Source organism: Fundulus heteroclitus, chromosome 20 (assembly GCF_011125445.2).
Source record: "Fundulus heteroclitus isolate FHET01 chromosome 20, MU-UCD_Fhet_4.1, whole genome shotgun sequence".
In the NCBI taxonomy this organism is placed as follows: Eukaryota; Metazoa; Chordata; class Actinopteri; order Cyprinodontiformes; family Fundulidae; genus Fundulus; species Fundulus heteroclitus.
Genome location: NC_046380.1, coordinates 33750679 through 33769756, shown reverse-complemented (window position 1 = coordinate 33769756; position 19078 = coordinate 33750679). Strand labels below are relative to the sequence as shown.

General features: G+C 49.0%; 1 protein-coding gene across 1 annotated transcript in view; it reads left to right on the top strand.

The window, feature by feature from the left end:
* The first annotated feature begins 211 nt into the window (after positions 1-211).
* Positions 212-19078, top strand: part of lrig1 (leucine-rich repeats and immunoglobulin-like domains 1) — a 44473-nt gene continuing 25606 nt past the window's right edge. Inside the window, exons 1-3 of the mRNA XM_036124606.1 lie at positions 212-1216; positions 13026-13097; positions 14221-14295. Of these exons, the coding sequence (XP_035980499.1) occupies positions 1014-1216; positions 13026-13097; positions 14221-14295 (350 nt within the window). The 5' untranslated portion in view covers positions 212-1013. The remainder of the gene's footprint in view (positions 1217-13025; positions 13098-14220; positions 14296-19078) is intronic.

Here is a 19078-nt window from a genome sequence, read left to right as displayed (position 1 = left end):
GGGGGGTGCGGTTTCACACCCTCGGGTGGGAAACTTGGGCGGGGCCCAGCGGGCGTTGAGTGACCGCCGCTCAAGGGGGCTGCACTCCTAGATGCAGTCAGAGACCGCAACGACCAATCAGGTTGCTTTATCAAATCTATCAGCCAATCAGAGCGAGTGACGGGAGGCTCGCTGTTGTGCTTCCAACGTGGGACTACGGAGCGATCGGATACGAAAAAAAAAAAGGGAAAAGTAACTCGGCAAAGGAGAAAACTCATGGTGGTTAAAGCACGCTCGGAAGGAGGAGGGGGACGCAGTTCGGTTATTTATCGGATCCTCTAGTTTGTGAGAGCGCAGACTGCACCTGATGAGCTGCCGGTGGAGTTTCTCTGGATGGTACCGAGTCCTCGCTCCAAAGTTGGATTTATGCGGCTCAGATTCCCAACAGAGATCTCGGAAAGGCGTTCGGTTCGAGACTTGTTGGTTTTGAGTTTTTCCTTCTTTTTTTTAAACCACTGTTCCTAATTTATTCAGTTGATATTTAATTTTTGTGGTGGCTAATTGTTCCGACGCTTTTGGAAGTTTGTGTTGGAGGCAGTTCTGGAGACGGAGAGCAGCTGGAGTCGGACTCGGACTGTCCTTTAACATTTGGCTCCTGCGTGTTTTCAGCGGCCGCTGCGAAGGACTGCCTTCTTCTTCTTTTCTTTTTTTTTTACCAACACTTTTTTACTACTTTCTTCGAGTTAAATGTTTCCGAAAGCCCGGTTCTTTTTCTTCTTCTGTGAATTTCTCCGGCGTCGGACTCCGGAGGGAGAAAGTTGGGAGCGAGGACTCGTTTCGGGGGATGAATCCCGCTGAGACGGACGCGAAGTTGTCCCTGCCAGCCTTTGTGCCGCAACGAGATTAGTTGATGAGCTGCGAAGGGTCCCCGCTCCTCCCGAACCGAGACTGATCGCAGTTCCCCCCCAGCCTCTGGGCACCGGGAGACCGGGAGAGCTCCGCCGCCGCGCTGCCGCTGCTGGACTGGATACAAAATGGCGGCGTCCCGGGGACGGCTCGGATGCGTTTCTCGCTCTGTTCTTTATTTAATGCTGTCGCTGGAGCTGCTGAACACTTTGGGACTGTGTTCGGACGCACCTTGCCCCCAGAACTGTACCTGCGGCGGGGATTCGGTGGACTGCAGCGGCCTGGAGCTGGCAGTCCCGCCTCTGGACCTTCCAGTCCGGACTGTGTCCCTGTAAGTAAAGCGCTCTCTCAACTATTCGCTGACCCGTCCACGACGGGCTGACTGGGTTTATGAAGGGGGAAAGTTACCTGCTACTTAAAATAATTTTTGTTGTTGTTGTGATTGAAAGCAAAGTAGACGTTTTTTGTCCAGAAATTAGCCGGGGAGGGTTCCCCTCTGCGTTTGTGCAACCGGAGCCGGCCGAAGGCATAAGCGAACTGTGCAGCTGCTTTGGGCCCAGAGTTAAATTAAACACCCGCTCATTTATTCAGTGGGGTTAAGGTCTGATTTGATCATGGAGGATTTCAATAGCTGGCCTGAAGCAGCCTGTCGTCACCGATATCCATCTCAGCCGTAAAGGAGCTAACGTTAGCTAGCTTCAGTCTGCCTCGCGTTTACTTTAAAAAAAGTGTTGAGTAAGAAATGGGAGAGGGGGGGCGAAAAAGCGCCCACTGGTAATTTTTCTAGTTCACGTTGACCGTAGATTAAAACGTTAACAAGGGTTTTGAATGTACCCTAGTGAAACCGGCAGGTGCCCCCGGGCGGGCGAGCCCTCAGGAGTCCCCGAGTTATCTCACAGGTCGGGGTTGGAAAAGTATCGTTGGTGTGAAAGGAGCATTGTTTTTCACCGCTTTCATTCGCTGCTCGGCCAGTTTCAGTTTCTGAGCTCCGAGGGCATCCAAAATAAACTTCTGTAAGCACTTTGATGCTGTAATCTTATTCGCTGCGTTTGATGTGTACAAACATCGTGACATAATGGATGTTTGAACCGAGCAGGACTGAGTGACTGCTAGTTGGAAGACCCCAACTTTGATAGCCTATATCTTGAGTTCAGTAGAAAATGACCCTAGAGTTGAAAACTGCATGAATGTGACTATTTATGTACATTTCTATTGGATACTTGTTATTATTCAATCTGTTGTGGTCCTTAGAGGAGGGGGGGGGGGGTCAAATCAGGATCGGCAGGCCCGACCGGGAGGAAGAACCGACAGCTCTGTGCATCTCTAGTGTCGACGGGGCATGATTACACTCGTTGGGCCGTGGATAACCTCTTTTATTTCTTACTTCACGGTTTCATGTTTAGCCTGGGCTTCTTTACAGCCGTGTGAGGGGACTTAAATGTTTCGGCATATTCACACCAGTGCTCTGACATTTGTGTTCATGACGTTTATTACGTCAAAGGGCTGCAATGGCTAACAGGTCTGCAGTATTGTTTCCTTTAAATGGATTGTGAACGAGGTAGAACGAGCAAACCTGTTAGCTTGTGGACGAGTACCAGTAAACAGACATGTCATAACAAATGAAGCCCTTCATTCCCCCCCCCACAGATTAATGACGGGCATTATCCACTTTTCCTTTTCTGCATTGGAAGCAATAGCTCACAAATTAAATTTGTGGGAAATAAATCAGCATCCTGGCTGGAGGACGGCTGACAACAGCTGATACCTTGTCTGTCAGCTCATTAAGGAGGGATTAGCTGCTTTGGGCCATTTTTTTTTTTTTTTTTATGAGCCCGTCCTCCAGTGTTCTGGGTGCTCCAGCAATGATAAGGCCCTCTATCCTCCCTACAGCGGCGTCTTCTCCAGCGCCGACTGACAATCGGGCTCCTTGTTCTCGGGGTTCCCGGCGCATCCGCCCGCGTTTTGGTTCCCGTGCGTTGTGGGACGGCCGAGGCTCCAGAGCAAAAAAAAAAAAAGGAGCCGAGCAGGTTCCCCGCGAGCGCATGAATGCAACTTTTAAGAGAGGTCTCCTCCGAGCACGTGGGTCGTGGCGGCGGTCCCAAAGCGTCGACAGCCCGCCGTACCGTTGAGGGACGAGCGCTCAGTAGTTTGTAAACGGCCGGGTGTGAACGCCGTCGCATCCCTCGGTTATCTCCTCCACACCTTATCTCTGGAGATTCAAGCGACCGCAATCTTTCTTGTTTTCAAAGGGAATGGCTTTATGGCTCCGGATTATCTTTTTTAAGACATCCAAGGTTGCAGCGAGATAGCGGCTCCGTGCTGGCAGGTAAACTCAGGGAGAAAGTGCTGTTATACGGAAAGACGATTATTATACGGTTGCTTCAAACTCAGTCCGAGTCTTTTTTTGACGCTCAGCCGGGTGTCTAAGGTCCGCTCTGAATGGACAGGAGATGTTGGCCGGGTGTCGTCTCTGTCTCTGGAGGAGCCCACAGTGGAACGTCTCTGTGATGCAGCTGCTGCACGGCGGCCAGGGAAGGACTACCAACTTTCCTCGCTTCCTTCTTGTCTAGGTTCAGCAGACTTACCCGCTTCCAGAAACAGTCCCAGTGAGCAGGATCGACGAAGGCAGGGCTACCCCGCCCGTTGCTGCACGCTGCAGCTCAGCTGGCTTAAAGAAAGCTGCGAGACCCCCTCCTTCCCCCGCCTCCAAGCAAAAGGAGCCTGGCTGTAGCCGGAGATAAAATGTAACCCAGCGGTTTGGGTTGCTGCAGCAGGAACCCAGGCTTGACCGCCATGTTGCCGCTTCTTTTTTTTGTGGCTTTTAACGTCAGGTTGCGGTAACGGATCAGTCACTAATTCAGCTGCTCGTACAGGGATGTCTTTTTTTTTTTTTTTTTTTTTTTTAAAGGGCTGTTTTACTTTCACCCCGGGGTGCAGGAGGGTTGCAGAGCCTCTAGGGGAGTTTTTGCTTTACGCGTCCACGTCCAGATGAAAACGTGAACACGTTGCCCTCCATGCCGCCTCTTCAGAAAAACGCATTAATGTTTCATCGCAGAAGAAGGAACTGACTTTGTAAGCTTTTCCGCTGCTCTCTTATCAGGGAGGATGTTTGCGTCTCCCCCCTCCACTGCCTCACTGGAACACGGCGGCAAAATCAACTCGGTTCCAGAAATATTAACTCTTACACGCGTTCGTCCGACCGTTTTCCCCCGCTGCCGTTTGTCTGACTGCTGAAGGAAGGTCAGCGGACGTCTGCCTAGCTTGAGTCAAATGTTCCCCTGTTGTTCCCATTTTGAAGAGTGGCCAGTGGAGTAGGTCCAGCCTCCTGGCTACTCTGATGAACTGATTAATGTGCATAAAACAGAAGGGTAGACAACAGTTTTTCTAAAACTTTTTCTGTGTTCACACATCTCGACCGGGGGGGGCAATGAATGGTGGTTATTGCTTTTAAAGCTAGCCACAAGGTGCCCGTTTTGCACTTTGCTTCCCCCGTGGGCCGGATGACGTAGGTTCACAGACTGCTGGGCCTGTGGGACCAAAAGGAAGCCGGCCTGTAAAGGTGTCATGGATCCTTTGTAACCTAAAGGTCCGCCTGATCGATAAACAGTACGTACCATTTGGAGCAGCCAAAAAAAAAACTGGGGGGGGGGTTGATGAGTATTTGTGCAGAGAAGATCGGTTACCAGAGGGCAGGTTTTAGCCTGCCGCTCATCCATCACCGGCACAAATAAGGCTGTTGGTGGACGAAAACAAAACAGTAATGCTTTCCAGCTGTCAAAATAATCGGCCCTCTGGACCCTGATTGTAATGGTCCTCTGTGAACAAGGGGCCTTGATGAGGATTCAGGCCAGCAAACGTGTTGGCACATCCATGCGCTGGCCGTGTGGACCTTTCTATTCACCCTAATGTTGACTAGCCTTACATTATAATAACAGTGATCCTCTTCTGTTGCATCATCAATTATTTAGCCTGCCTTGTCTTCAATCACAGATTTATTTATGATTTCTTTTTTTTTTTTTTTTACAGCGCTTAAACACACTGCTGTCGTTCTGAATATGTGGGTCAGCCACATGCTCTGCTGTTTTCCATCAGGACTCCTTTACATGGAGCAAATTGACCATTAGGCTCCTCTTTATGATTGATGAATAGCCTAACGGGACCCACGGCGAGCCGTCTCTCACACAGTCGCATGTTCCCTCTCAGGAGTGGCGTTTTATTTCATTTGCAGCCAGCGTAATGTGTGCAAAAAAGCACTCTTGCCCACAGCGCCACCGGCGTAATGGGGCTCTGGGAGCAAATAAAAGCCCGAGCGTCGCTAATTCCGGCTGCGATCGGGCGAAGATGAGGCCGATACGGGGCGTCTGCCTGACGCAGCGTCGCAGCGAGGCACGGGAGGCTGCAGGTTATTTAGTGCGCTCGGCCTGTTGGGATCCTGAAGGAGCCTCCGTGTAATCCAGCATTTCCTGACAAGTTTGCAAGTGCAGACTCTTGTTGCATCACAGCAACATAATCGTCATTGCAGGGTCGGCGGTGTGGTAATGATGGTATCGGTATCGGCGAGTGCCAACAAATAGGGCGCCGATACCATTTTGATGTTTGTATGTCACTTGAACGCAGCCTTCTCTCTCCCGACTAGTATAAAACGTGTTATACAAGTTCATGAAAGTTGCACTATTTTGGCATTTGAAAAGAGATTATTCAATTATTAATGTAATTTTACTGTCTTACTGTTGCACTACTATTATACATGTAATTATTACACAAATGTTGCACTATTTTGGCCTTTGAGAGCCAAAAGTTTATTCAACTATTGTCACCCATTCCAGGTAGGCAATAAATAGTTCTACTACCCTAAGTAGTATGCAGTTCTTCATATACACACACACATCAATTTCAAACAGATGGTATCGGTATCGGCCGATACTGCACAGCCAGGTATCGGTATCAGGGCCAAAAAATGGCATCGGCGCAACACTAGTAAAAACTTTCACTAGTGTACTAGTAACTTTTATTCAAGACAAAGACAATAATTATTTCCACGACTGCCAGAATATGACATTGATTATTACAGTGAAGAGAGTGTTATAATGTTTGTTGCCTTGATTTTCGTACATTTAATTCAAAATATAGATTAACCGGGTATTTTTTTGTTGCGTTTTCCGTTCCGTATTGAATAACTCAAAACACAGCACGCCGATCTTAGCTGGTTAATTGGAGAGTGGAGCTCCTCCACTTCCCGCGACATGACCGGACGTGCTTTTCGTAAGCGGGAACATTTCCGAGCAGCGAATGTTGTCCCCGTTTTGCTGGCGTCTTTCTGCCAGCTGACTGGCAGTGTGCAGCAAGCGGGTGTGGGATGTCGACGATGCTGCGTTATTCTATACGCCTTTTGCAGCTGTAGAAAACTCCACTGACTTCCTGCTTCCTCTTATAACCCTGGTTCAAGACTTTAAGCTCTGGGCACGCTATGTTGAAAGTGTTTGCAGGTTTGAAACTCGTGGCGTACCTTCGTGCTGCTAACTGGCTAACCGCTGCTGGCTGCTACCTGAGCAGACGGCCTGACTAATTAGCCACTGAACATGTTACGCTGCCAGCGTTACTTTATAAAGAGCAGAACAGCAGAGTGGGATGATATTCTGAAAAAAAATACCTCTTGAGTTTGCTGTGCTTCGGTGGATCCAGCAAAAGCCAAACAACTTGCGTACAGCATTATACTTGTAACAAAAACCTGTTATTTTTGGAAAACCCTTGTCTGTTTTAAATCTGCGAGCGTTAAATCAGATTATACACTGTCGTTTTAAATCCTAATCTGACAGCGGCGCATGCCTAGCAGCCACTGACAGCGACAGTCAGCCCCAAACTGTCGCCTGCAGCCGCACGGCGGTGAACCTTGGCGGTGAGCGCCGCCGCCTCAGCACAGCTGGGCTGGCCGCCACACTCAGGAAGTGGGTTGGTGTCGGTGGTTTCATGACAGGTACTGGGAGCTCGGGCCTCTCGGCTGCTCACTGGTGGGGGGGGGGATTAGCTTCAGGTCAACCAGCCTTGGGGGGGATTGGGGGGTATTACTGTCCAGATCTGCTGCCGCTGCCTTCAGGCCGGTTCCGCTTGTTGGGGAAAGGTTCTGTCAGCGGTCAGAAACCTCAGCCACGGTGGCACATGTTGGAGCTGACACGGGGAAGCCAGGGGAATACGTGGGGAAATGCGTAAATATTACAGGCCGGGATAAAGGCTGGCGCGCGGCGTCATCATCTTCAAAAAGCCTTCGGGCATCTCAGCGGTCTGGGCAGAGCCGCGGCGGCAGCAGCCACACTCGGCAGAACTGAACCCCTCGTGGTCTCCGGGGCATTTCTCACTCCACAGCCTTGTAATTTTGTGGTCTGCGGCGTGATTATACCCAGTTTGTTTATTGTCATAGTTTTGCTAGCCTTACGACTTGCATGTCCTCTGGCGGATATCTTAAAAGTCCCAACTCGCGGGGGCTTTGGGTGAGTTTATTGTCGCCGGCACTGATTGTTATCAGCTGCTCTTCACTTTTCCCCCTCCTCTCTCTCGTCTTGGCTGTTCGTAGAAAGCAGAAGGTGTTTTTTTTTTTTTTTCCAGAAGGACCGTCCCAGTTAACTCGCGCAACAAGTTAGCTGCCAACAAATTGGAAAGAAGCGGTCAAGGCCGACATCGCTCCCGATGTCGTCTGATGGAGCGAGATAAAGTCTGACAAATCAGACGGAGAGACGGGATGAGCTCATGGCCTCGCTCTGGATTTGATGATAATCAACCAGCTGCTGCCACAAGTCATCCTGCAGGAATTCACTCAGCAGAATAGATGGCACTTCTGTGAGGACAGCACACGGTGCCAAGTTTCTTTTTTTTTCTCTCTCGCTCTCCCTCAAAGTCAGTGTCTACAAAGGGAAGTTGATCAATGAATCATCTGTGAAGTCCTAACATCTGGTAAGAGTTTGGAAATCTGGAGAAGATTGGAGGGGGAGGGGGCAGAGAGAGAGAGAGAGAGAGAGGGAACAGCTTCTGCATGAAAAACACACATGGCTTCAAAGTGTGAGGAAAGAACTGGACCAAACATTTCTATTTTAGACCCTCAACCCCTTTTTCACTTTCTGATTGGTCCCTAAAAAGTGTGTCTGTTGATATTATTTTCAAGTTTGGAAAAAACTTGAAAAAACAATCAAAAAACTGAAAAATGTGGTATTTTCTAGATCAGGATTTCTATGAGATAGTTTTTGGACTGATAGATAACCTTTTTTTCGGGGAGCTGAATCCGGATTCTGCAGCCGTTCTTTAGTTTTCGACCCGTTGAATAAAAGAACCAATGAATTAGAACCTGTCTTGCAGCACGAAGTAGGCTTATGTCCATAAAGGAACACGTGACGTCTATTTAGTTTTCCTAAGAAAGGAAAAAAGATGAAAAAGCTTCCCTCGTTTTCATAATACGTGTACCATCTGGTGAGTTTGATGCGTTGGATAACAATCTTATTCATTTGTATGTAATGCATTGATTTTGTTGCATTAAAACATATCCCCCCTCCCCCACTAATTTCTGATCATTTTAGCTACTAACAGAACCCAAAGATAAACACACACTGTCCAGATTTTCCTAATATTTAAGTTTTTATTGTGACAAAACTAATTATTTCAGTTTCATTATGTATGAACGGTACAGAAAACCCATAGCAGATAGTTGATTCTCAGACGTGCAGAATGTCGTAAAAACTAGAAATCTTGATTCTGGAAAGCAGTTTTGAAGCGGCAGATTTGTGCACTGCAAAAACGGAACTAGAAATAAGTAAAATGTTCTTAAAATTTGTGTATTTGTCCTTGATTTGAGCAGGTAAATAAGATGATTTGCCAATGGAATAAGAATTTTGCACTTAGAATAGGAACAATTCATCTCAATCATCTTATTTGAAGTGCAGGATGTCTAATTATCTTATTTTAAGGGGTCAAAATACTAATTCCATTGGCAGATAATCTTATTTACCTGCTCAAATCAAGGATAAATACACTAACTTTAAAAACATTTTACTTATTTTTAGATCAGTTTTTGCAGTGTGGGAACCCTTTTCTCCATTCTTCTTCTCCAAAAGAGGAGCAAACCCTCAGCGTCCAGCCATCTCCGCTTGAAACTATTACTATCCCTGGGGTAATTATTGTTCTGCGAGTAAAACAAACAACACCATTTGGGGGGGTGGGGGTGGAATTGGACGAAACAACGTTTTTCCGCACTTTGAAGACAAGAGCATAGGGTCAGTAGTAGTGCGCCGACAGCCCGGCTAAGGAGACGTAGCGTGTTTATGTTATTCTTTCAGATTAATTGGAGACACTCATTTCCCTCCGCTTATAACGTCTGGCGCCATTTGTAACAAATTACACTGTCATCTGATCTGAACCCGGGGTTTTCAGAGCGTGAGCCGGTTGTGTGCCCGTGGGGCCAGCATGCGTGCAGCGAGCCGGTGTCGGACCTCGCCGGCGTCCGGAGCTGGGACCGGCGGGTCCGGCCACGGGTTCACGCTGCGCCCCGGGCTGGCGCAGAGTTTCTCGCGCCTGTTTGTTTGGAGTGCTCCCCTCTCATCCCACCACCATCAACCCCAGTTCCCCCAAGCAGCAGCGAGGAGAACACGTGGCTCCAAGATGTGGTCCACCTTCAGAAACGGAGCCAAACCTTCCAGCACGACTGATTTCAAAGCTCCAGACTGCTTCTTTGTTTAGTGTATGGGGGGGGCGAGGGGTGGGGGGGTGGGGGGGGTCTCTTGGTTGAATGGACTCTCTCTACTTGCTCCTCCAGGATTCTACATTTATTAGTGTTTTGGTGAAATTTAGCTCATCAGACTTATCTTTATTATAGCAAATGTTACCGGCTGGCATATGCTCACCGCGGCTGATAAGAGACGGCCCTCCTCCTCCTCCTCCTCCTCCTCCTCTTCCTCCCTGCTCCACTTGTGTGTAAACTGGTGGCCCCGGAGCTGGCGTTGGCTTTGTGTACACTCTCACTGCAGTCGGCGAGCCATAAAGCGGTCCCTTAATGGCAGGAAGAGCGGTGCGTTTGTGTGCGTCTGGCTCTCTGACGCGCAGGTTATTCTTTGACCAGCTTTATGGCGCTCCGAAATGGAGCGCATTAAAGGGCTTTTGTCTGGCAGCGGGACTCGCAGACGGCTCACCGCTGACATCACTTCACGCTTCGGGGCGAGCAAAGTTCACTCCCCGCTTATCTGCCGAAGAAACGGGAGAGATAATGATGATGATGTATCCCTGCTACGCGCAAGTCCTCTGCTCCCTCGTCCCCCGCAGAACAGATCGTCGCCTGCCATGACGTCAGCGCCGGTACTCCTACTGTACGACCGCTAATTCCTCTTTTTAAGGCTTTTTAATGAGTTTTTAGTTGCAACATCGGCTGCAGGCCGAGCTCGGCTGTTCTTCCAGTGATAGTTCCTCAGTAGTCGGACTTTATTAGGAGTTTATTTCGACAAGGTGGCGGCAGATGTGAAATCTCTACCTACCGGGGACAGATGTGGCCTTTGCCTGAAGGAGATCAAGTTGTCTTGATGGGAGGATGGAGCTGGAGGTGATTGGAGGAGTCAGTAAGGTAGCTACTCCATGACCGAAAGAACAAGCTCTCTGTTAGGAATGGCTAAAAATGAGATTCCTCCAAAACGTGGCTAGGCCAAAGCCAGCAGGGAGACGCGTATTGCTCCCTATTTCCTGACCACTCACGCTCGATGGCGTCCGGCCGGCGGTCCTTTTCTCGCTTTGTTCGGACACATCATCACGTCCGATGAAACCGTCAGTGGGTGAAGTCCAAGAATCTGTTTTGCCTCGGCACACCTTGGGTTTAAAGGCGACAGGTGACATGCATCGGCTGAGGCGAAGCACCACAGTCCATGTAAAAGTATGCCACCCTTTAAGGGTTTAGTTCGCAGACGACTGAATCTTCAGGGCATGTCCTCCTGCGAGGAGAACCTGGGTCAAAGCCAGAACTCGCTAGAGGGACTGTCCCTTCTGACCTGGGAATGGGTCGGTGGATGGATGGAAGGACAAGTTTATACCAAAATATAACAGGGATGTATATTAATGTGTTTGCAGTTTTGGGTTGAGGCAGCTGAGTGGAACGTGAACGATGAGATTGGGAGAGGGGGGGGGGGTGTCTTCTTTGTCCCAGACAAGCACATCTTTCTTCTCTTGCCATCTGGCATCAGATCTCCGGACGTTGCTGAGACGGTTTACATTGACGTTGACCTTTGCTGACTGATTGCCGACGATTGGAAGAAAAAGTGGGAGCGGTGGGAAACACATTTCGCTTTGAATTGTTTTTTAATCAGAATCAGCTAATTCTGCTGAATATAAAAGGTTGATGCCACAAAACTCAATGTGGTGTCACATGGCACCCCTTTCTGGTAGATAAACCTCAGAATTAAAACGTATGATCTCACAGGTATTTATTTTTTCACCAGATCTTGGGTGTTCATCTCTCGGCTTGTTAATCAGCCAGAAGCTCTGATTCTGTCCCAGTTTCTTCCAGAAAACAACCGTTAAAGGTTTATGGTCACTTTCTGGAAAGCATTAACAACCCCAGCTCCTCATGAGGGGGGGGAGAGAGTTAGGGAGTCGTTGAGGCGGGAAAGTCGGCCTTATCACCATCTCCTGCCACGCTAGGTGTTAAAGCACTGTGAAACTTATCTGATCTGATAGCTGAGAGAATAAATCTGTGTGAAACAAGTGGAGGAAAAAAAAAAGTCAGTTGTGTAAACACCACAGGTGGCTGAGAGAAAGGCCCACACATGCCTGCGCACTGGCACAAAAAAGGCCGGTTCGGTTTGTTCCCGCGGCCTTTCAGCACCTGATTCTGCCTCTGTGAGTCCATCTGCAGTCGTGGCCGACTTTCCCTCCTTCCAGTGTGAAGACGGGCCGTTTGAGGATACAGGAGTGCGGGAATCACCCTCCATAGCTTTACCCTATTAAAGCGCGGGCGTGCTTGTGTGTTTGCCGATTAGACGGACCTCCAAGCAGAGGCCCGATTCTTCTTCTTCTGTTCTTTTTTTTTTTATTTCTTCCCCAGGCTGTAATCGCGGCCCGTCGCAGGGAGACGACAATCGAGCCACAATAGGAGGCGGCCCGAGCACACGATCGTCAGGGCGTGGGCGTTTATTCACACCGCGCCTCGGGGGCCAAGACACATGCCCTGCTATTATCTCGTCTCGCGCACATGTCGGCGGGAGAGAGAGAGTGAAAAAAAAAAAAAACAACCGGGCAAATAAGCTGTCATTATCTGCAATTGAGCACAGAAGACAAGAAAGAGAAATCTGTCAGGTTCAGACGGTGATTGAGATTGATTGCTTTCTTCGGGAAAAAAAGCAGCGCGCGCCGCGCTATTAACACGCCCTCCACACATTAGCTTGCTTAATATCTTCTACTTTCTCTGAAATGCACGGCAGGAGCTCAGAGCTTCTTCCATGAACCTCCGAGCTCCTGCGTTTCCTTTTCAAGGCGGAGGAATGCCTCGGGTTAAAGCGTCAGGCTTTAACCTTCGTCTGTTGGCGGGAATACCCAGCACGCGCAGAGTGTTGTGGTTGTCTTGGCGATTCCCGCCTTATCTGGGCAGCAGGTGCGAGAGGGACTTTGAAGACGAGCAATATCACAAATACACGGGAGAATCTGCAGCCATGAGTTAGGAGTGGGCGAGGTGGGACTTCCTGCGGCGTCGAGATCGCCGACACAGCCGCCTGTTCACGCGGTCGACAGCAGCATCGCCGGCGTATCAGCGGACAAATCGCTCCCTAATAAGCCTCCTTACAAGTCAAGTGTCAGCTATTAAATACAGTGTTAGCCTAAAGTGCAAATTGACTGCTGCAGACGGACGGCCTGTGGGGTCGTGTTTGGAAAGCGAGCCAGGAGAGAGGCACTCTGGTATCGACGGTATCGATCCGGAGCCTTCCCTGGAAGGCCGGCTGGATTGATGCTCTGCAGCGTTTTCAGGCTGTCGGGCGGACGAGGCCGTTTGTCAAACGGGAGATCGTAGATGTAACCGGGAGTGCCGATCAGAATCCTGTCCTCAAACGGCAGAAAAAGACAACATGTAGGCACTGCAGGTCAATGCTTGCTGTATTAAAGAGTTTTCTTTTTTCTTCCTGTTTCAGAAATCTTGGACACAACAAGCTGGCCTCCATCAGCGCCGAAGCCTTCGCCAATCTTCCTAACTTGCGAGAACTGTAAGTATTTTCTAAACGCAGGTTTTACTTGCAGGTTCTTGGCCTGACGTATGTCTTTTTAACCTTGGGTCAAATGTCCCAGATACCAGGACGTCCCCTAGCTCCTGCTCTCTGGTCTGTCTCGCCCCGGTGACGTCACAAAGAGCTCGGCTTTAGAAACCCGTTTTAAAGATACTGATGTGATATGCTGATAGCGCCATTCATCTTTACATCAACTCTGACCAGATTTCTTCGTCCCCACAGAATAATGCACACGAGGACAATGTGTTCAGGGTGTGTTTTTTTTGCAGTGTATAGTGTTCTGCACTCCATAATTTTCTGGATTTTTGTTATTTAAAAAAATCACAATGTCATACTACTTTGTATTATATCACAATCCTCAAATACATTGAAGTGTGCATCAGAATGTGAAAAGGGTGGAGTAGTATGAAGGCTTTTGCACGGCTCTGTTAATGACTCAATACTGACCGATGTCAGTGTGTTTCCCAGCAGCATCCTGCTGTGTGTTGCCTTGAACTAAGTCCAATTAAGAATTAAGTGGTGGGTTTTCTATATTAAGCCTTCCCCTCCACCACCCGATACTGTGGCCGGCGCTGGCCTTGTAAATATTTTATACGGCGAGGAGAGGGGCTTGGCTCCGCGTCCCTCGGCAACCGCCGTGCGCCACGCACACACCGGCGGGAGCGGGCCGGCCCATAATACACGCACTGGTGACATCTCTGGCAGGCGGGCCGGCCCACCAGTCATACGCTCCGGGACATCTGTTTTACTCCCGCGTTATTTTTGGTTTTTACAAGGATGACCTGCCGCTTGCTCTGCGGCAGACGTGACAAGTAGTATTTGAAATCCTTTTGATTTACGTCCAGATCGAATTCAGCAAACTCACAAAGGTTCCCAACTTACCTGTGATGTCTAGAAAGATGAGATTTATTGGACTGCTTTAACACCTAGTCAGATCATTTAAAAAAAAAAAAAAATTGGGGGGTACTTTTAATACAGGGGCGTCCGGGGGGCCAGTTGTAGACCCAGGGTTAATTTTTTATTTTTTATTTTTTGGCCCCCAACTACAGTTGAACAATGTCACAAACCAGATTTTGTCTGACCTGCTGTTTGTCCCTTTCAGGCGCTTGGATCACAACGAGCTGACGTCCATACCCGATTTAGGACAAGCTTCCTCCAAAATGATATCCCTCTACCTGTGAGTACTGCCCTACTTTCTGCTTGAAATGCTACCAGCAACATGTTTTCTTCCACTGCATTCATAAGTCAGGGGACTAGAGGTGTCTCCAGAACCCCTGTTGATTTAATGTGAAGATTGTTATCAGTACGGCCCGCCTGCTCCAAAGCGGATCAAAAACCCGCGTCCCTGCGCTGAGAGACGCTTAAGCAAGCGGCGGGTCTTTTTAGCCCGGCTATGTGGCCCCGTCCACGGCGAGCAGCGCCGGCTGCTTGGAGCTCCAGCTCTCCTAAATGGATTCAACTCTGCTGCTCCCAGTTGTGAAACCGTGCCTGTTGGGGTATGCCTGCGCTGGCATCTCGCTGGAGATTTACTGCCATATTTGGGAGGGGCGTGTGTGCGCTTGTGTGTGTCGCAAATGTGAGCTCAGCAGTCCATCAGCAGCTTCACTTAGTTGTTGTTTTTTTTTTTCCCTCTCCCCTCCAACACAGTTGAAAGACTTGTGTGTTGTGGTCCGGTAACAAGTAAAGTGTGAAGGAAAATCAGATCGTTGCATAAAATGATCTGATGGAACTGGGTGAGGAAGACTAAAACTGATTTTTTTATGACCCGTTGCTACTAACCTGACTCCGCCAGATGGATTTGCTCCGCATATCCATATGGAAACCTTCCGTTGAAGTAATTTTGGGAAGGTGCGAAAATACTGGTTAGCTGATTGGCTTATGTTGGTGATAGACGGGCCAAATAAACCAATCAGATCAACGAAGCATATGACGTGCTAACAGCGACGACGAAAACACAACCACAAGCTCTTGCCGAAACCAGTCGGGAGAAGAGCAAAAACATCTTTTCCTCTGAGAAAAGCCTCCAGAGCAGTGCTTTGCTCTTTCAGCAAAGAAATACTCTGTAATTCTGATAAAACTTGCTCGATAGCCGCGCTAACGCTAATTTCATCGGCTGAAGCCGCCATGTTCTTTAGACTGAACTGTCGCGCTTCCCGTTGCGTCACACCTCAACCCGCCTCAAAGCCAACGCTGATTGGACGTTCGTTTGGTGAACGGCTCCAAATTTTCTTTAACGGAGAGTAGCCAGACTGATCTGCGAGTGAAACCTTGAAAGCTCGCGAGATCAGGATGGTCTCACGAGGCTACGTTGCTACATGTTTGGTGTTCAAAGAGAGCAGGAGTTTGAGCAGATAACAGGAAGGCTTAGGGTACAACAGAGAAGCTGCTGTTCATTTTGAGCTTTCAGTGTCCATCAGTCATAGGATTTGTATTTGGAAATGCCAGGAGCCTTTTGGAAATCTCAGAGAATGTGTGGAGATACACACAGAGGCCGATGCTCACAGCTAACCACGCTAACCATGCTAACCTCTAATGTAAGGTCTTTGACATGCCCGTGCTGCTTATATAGATAACTAGCTAATGACAGATAGGACAAATTCAGTTTTTCTTATATTGTTGCTCTGAAATCGGAACAAGAATGGGTTAAAGGCTAATTCAACTCCCCACAGCATAATGGCCATAAGGATCTGCTCGGTTCATCTTTATCATAAACTTGTTTTCCAGAGCACCAAACTTCGGCTGTATTTTTTATTTTTTTTTTGACCAAAAAAAAAACACTTTTGGTTCCCTCTCATTCTAAGTTTCTCTGGGTGCTAGCCGTTAGCTTTCCCATTTAGCTTCCTTCACACAGTGTGCCGGCTGCCGCCCCAGCTGCTGCTTTGTGTCGTGCTCAGGCTTTGGCGTATCGCTTTTCCACGGCGAGCTTCAGTGGGAGTCGCACACTCGCCTCTCCCCGGTGTGTCATCTGCCTACTTCTCAGAATTGATCATGATGCACCGATGTGGTCTGAATATTTCTGTAGACGGCTTATAAGAAGGGGGGGTGGGGGTGGGGGTTGAGTGCAATCAGGCGGCAGCGCTGACTGTAATAACTCTGTGGAAAGGTGCCTCTGTTCCCGTTCAGATCATGTTGTTAAGTGTCTGGTTTTCCCACCGTCGCTGATCCAAAACAGACGGGAGCAAGTTCACCTTTACTTCCCCCCGCACACCGTGGAAAGTGGACGCTCATCCAAAGGAGCGGGCACGTCTTTTTTTGGCCTGACTTGAAGCCTGTTGCTGGGGAGGAAGGGCTGCTGTCCTGATGGGAGTGGAGGCTGGAGGGAGGGTCGGATTTTTACAAAGCTACGCAGCTGAAACCGGGGGGGGCTGCCGAAGCGCTCGCAGCTGCAGCTGTCAGTCACATGGCTTACAGTAAAACGGGTAACACCGGAGAGGGGAGGAAGGATGACAAAACGTGTGTGTGTGTGTGTGGGGGGGGGGGGGGTGGGGGGGGAGGATAAGGGATTTGAACAGTGTCAGATCAGGGTGACATCATCACGTTTGGAAAGAGGCGAGATTAGGGGAAGCGGTGAGGTAATCTGTAGGAGGGCACAGAGAGCCAAAGGAACAGAGAACGGCAGCAAGAAGTGAAACGAGGCTCTGCGTTATCCCTAAAAGTAGACCCAGCTTGGCGCTGCTCCATCCAGCTGGGGCAGGGAGTGCGTTTGTGTGCCGGCGAAGGCAGCCGCCGTGTCTTTGCTGCCGGCCGGAGGTTGTCTGGAATGTCGTCTGACTGCAAGTCTGACACACGCATGCGACAAAACGAAAACGCTGCCCTCAGACGAATTCGTCAACAGCCAGCCTCTCCAGAAGGCTGCGAGCGGCACATATGCGGTCGGCAACGTCTGACCGTCCGGCGGCCTCCGAGCTTTCGGTGCGTCGGCTGGAACGTCTGGATGTTCGCGCGGGTCTTTTTTTTACTCGGGGAAACGGGAAAAATGACGGTTTCGCCGTTCGCTACGCTTCACCAGACGAGCCACAGAACAACTGTGTCATGCCTCTCTGCAAAGTGAAGCAACCTCTGTGGGCTGGTGTATGATGCCATGGTAGCCTTCAGTGAAAAAAAAACAAAAATGCTTTTTTTTTTTTTTTTCAAACGCAGTCCATAATTATTATACACCCGTATCATCACAATTATCCATGTGATTTTGATTCATTGTCTAAAGCAAAATGTTTTTAGTAAATGTCTTTAATTCTTGCTTCCTGTCCTGGCGGCTCTGGTTTCCTTGCAGTCGGCTCAGATTTGCTAGTTAGAAGTTCCTCATGGCTTCCCGCATGATCAACTTGACCGACCCAACGGCACGCCAGACCCAGTCTGAATTAGAGCTTCAAAGTGGACATCTCAGAAACTACAACTCCCTCCCGTCCTCTAGGCCCAGTGTCCTGCAACCTTTTTCCGCGTGTCTCTGCTCCAGCACATGAGCCAAATAGTCGAGACATCAGCAGAACTCTGGAGAACTTGACTTCAGACTGAGGAGCTGATTTAGACCTGCGGGACCAGGGACACATCTAATGGTTGCAGGACACCGGCCCTCGAGGACTGGAGTTGAAGGCCCCTGCTATGAGGGGACAGACAAGACGGGTAGACGAGCAGTATGACAATAACCATCACACCACCTGATGAGAAAAACAAACCTGAACAAAGCAACAAAAGGGGAAAAAAACAGACACATTACCTATATTCATACACATCCAAATCACAAAAATTAATTGCGGAGTACCGGCCTTTACATAAATATCCCTTTTGCACAGATCAATGTACTTTTTCCTGCTTTTCACAGAGTTCTTATGTAAGTCCAACACGCTAGTATTAAATGTTTAATCAGTTGGGCTGTTTGCTCATGTAGGAAGCCTCCTGTAGTTTAAAAGCAGCAGGACTTTAGGACGAAATCCTTCTACATCATGACAGAAAGATTTCCAGAAAGCCTAATTTGTCTCTTTTGTAAGATCAAAAAAAAAATATACATTACTCTTTTTTTTTTTTCTTTTTTTTTTATTCAGCCTGCTGACTGGCAGTGTGCAGCCACAGATGAGGGCGGGGCAGCTTTGCATTAATCAGTGCTTTATAGAGCTGTTTTTTTTTCTCTGACATCTTGTTAAAAGGCGTTTTAGAACGGTGGAACTGGTAAACGGTTTTAGTCCGGGCACAGATCCAGAATAATAACACAAACAAGTTAACTTGACTTGACCGAGGAACCTATCGCTGAGCCATCTAAGCACCAGATGCCAGGCTCCCACAGTTCCCACAATGCATTTGGCAAGGCCTATTGAGGTCCCGCAGGCTCCCAGAATGCCACAGCAGGGTGGCCTGGGGGGCTTTGGGGGTGGAGAGGGAAGAAGCAAACAAAACGTTTTAAAACCAGAGTGTGGAAGTGACAGCAGAGCAGCACAAACCTTTGCACCCGGTCGACTTCAAAGAGGCTCACAGGACGGTCCGAGATTCAAACGCTTCTCCTTTTGTCCGGAGCGCCGACGTCAGACCCAACGTTGCTGGTCGAGCTGAAAGATGACAGTGGAAGCAGGAGAGTGACCCTGCCGGTGTAACACGGCCCTCCTCCCCCCCAGGTTTCTCCTCCCATACATCAAAAGGAGTGTCAGAACGAGGCGGCCTCATGCTAATCAGGCGGTCAGCGGGGCGGGGTAATGCGATTTGGAAGTAGGTGGCATCAAGGCGAATGAGACGCTCAGACATCAAAGAGGACAAGAGGTAACCGAGCTCCTCTTCATCGGCGGCCGTGAGGAAATCGCTTCTTGGAAACGCCGCCGTCGTACAGAGGGGGGGACTTCAAAGGCGCTCAGCGCAGAGGCGTTCAACACACAGCTGGGAACCTAGCTTTGGGAACCAATGTGTGTGTGTGTGTGTGTGTGTGTGTGAGAGAGAGAGAGAGAGAGAGAGAGAGAGAGAGAGAGAGAGAGAGAGAG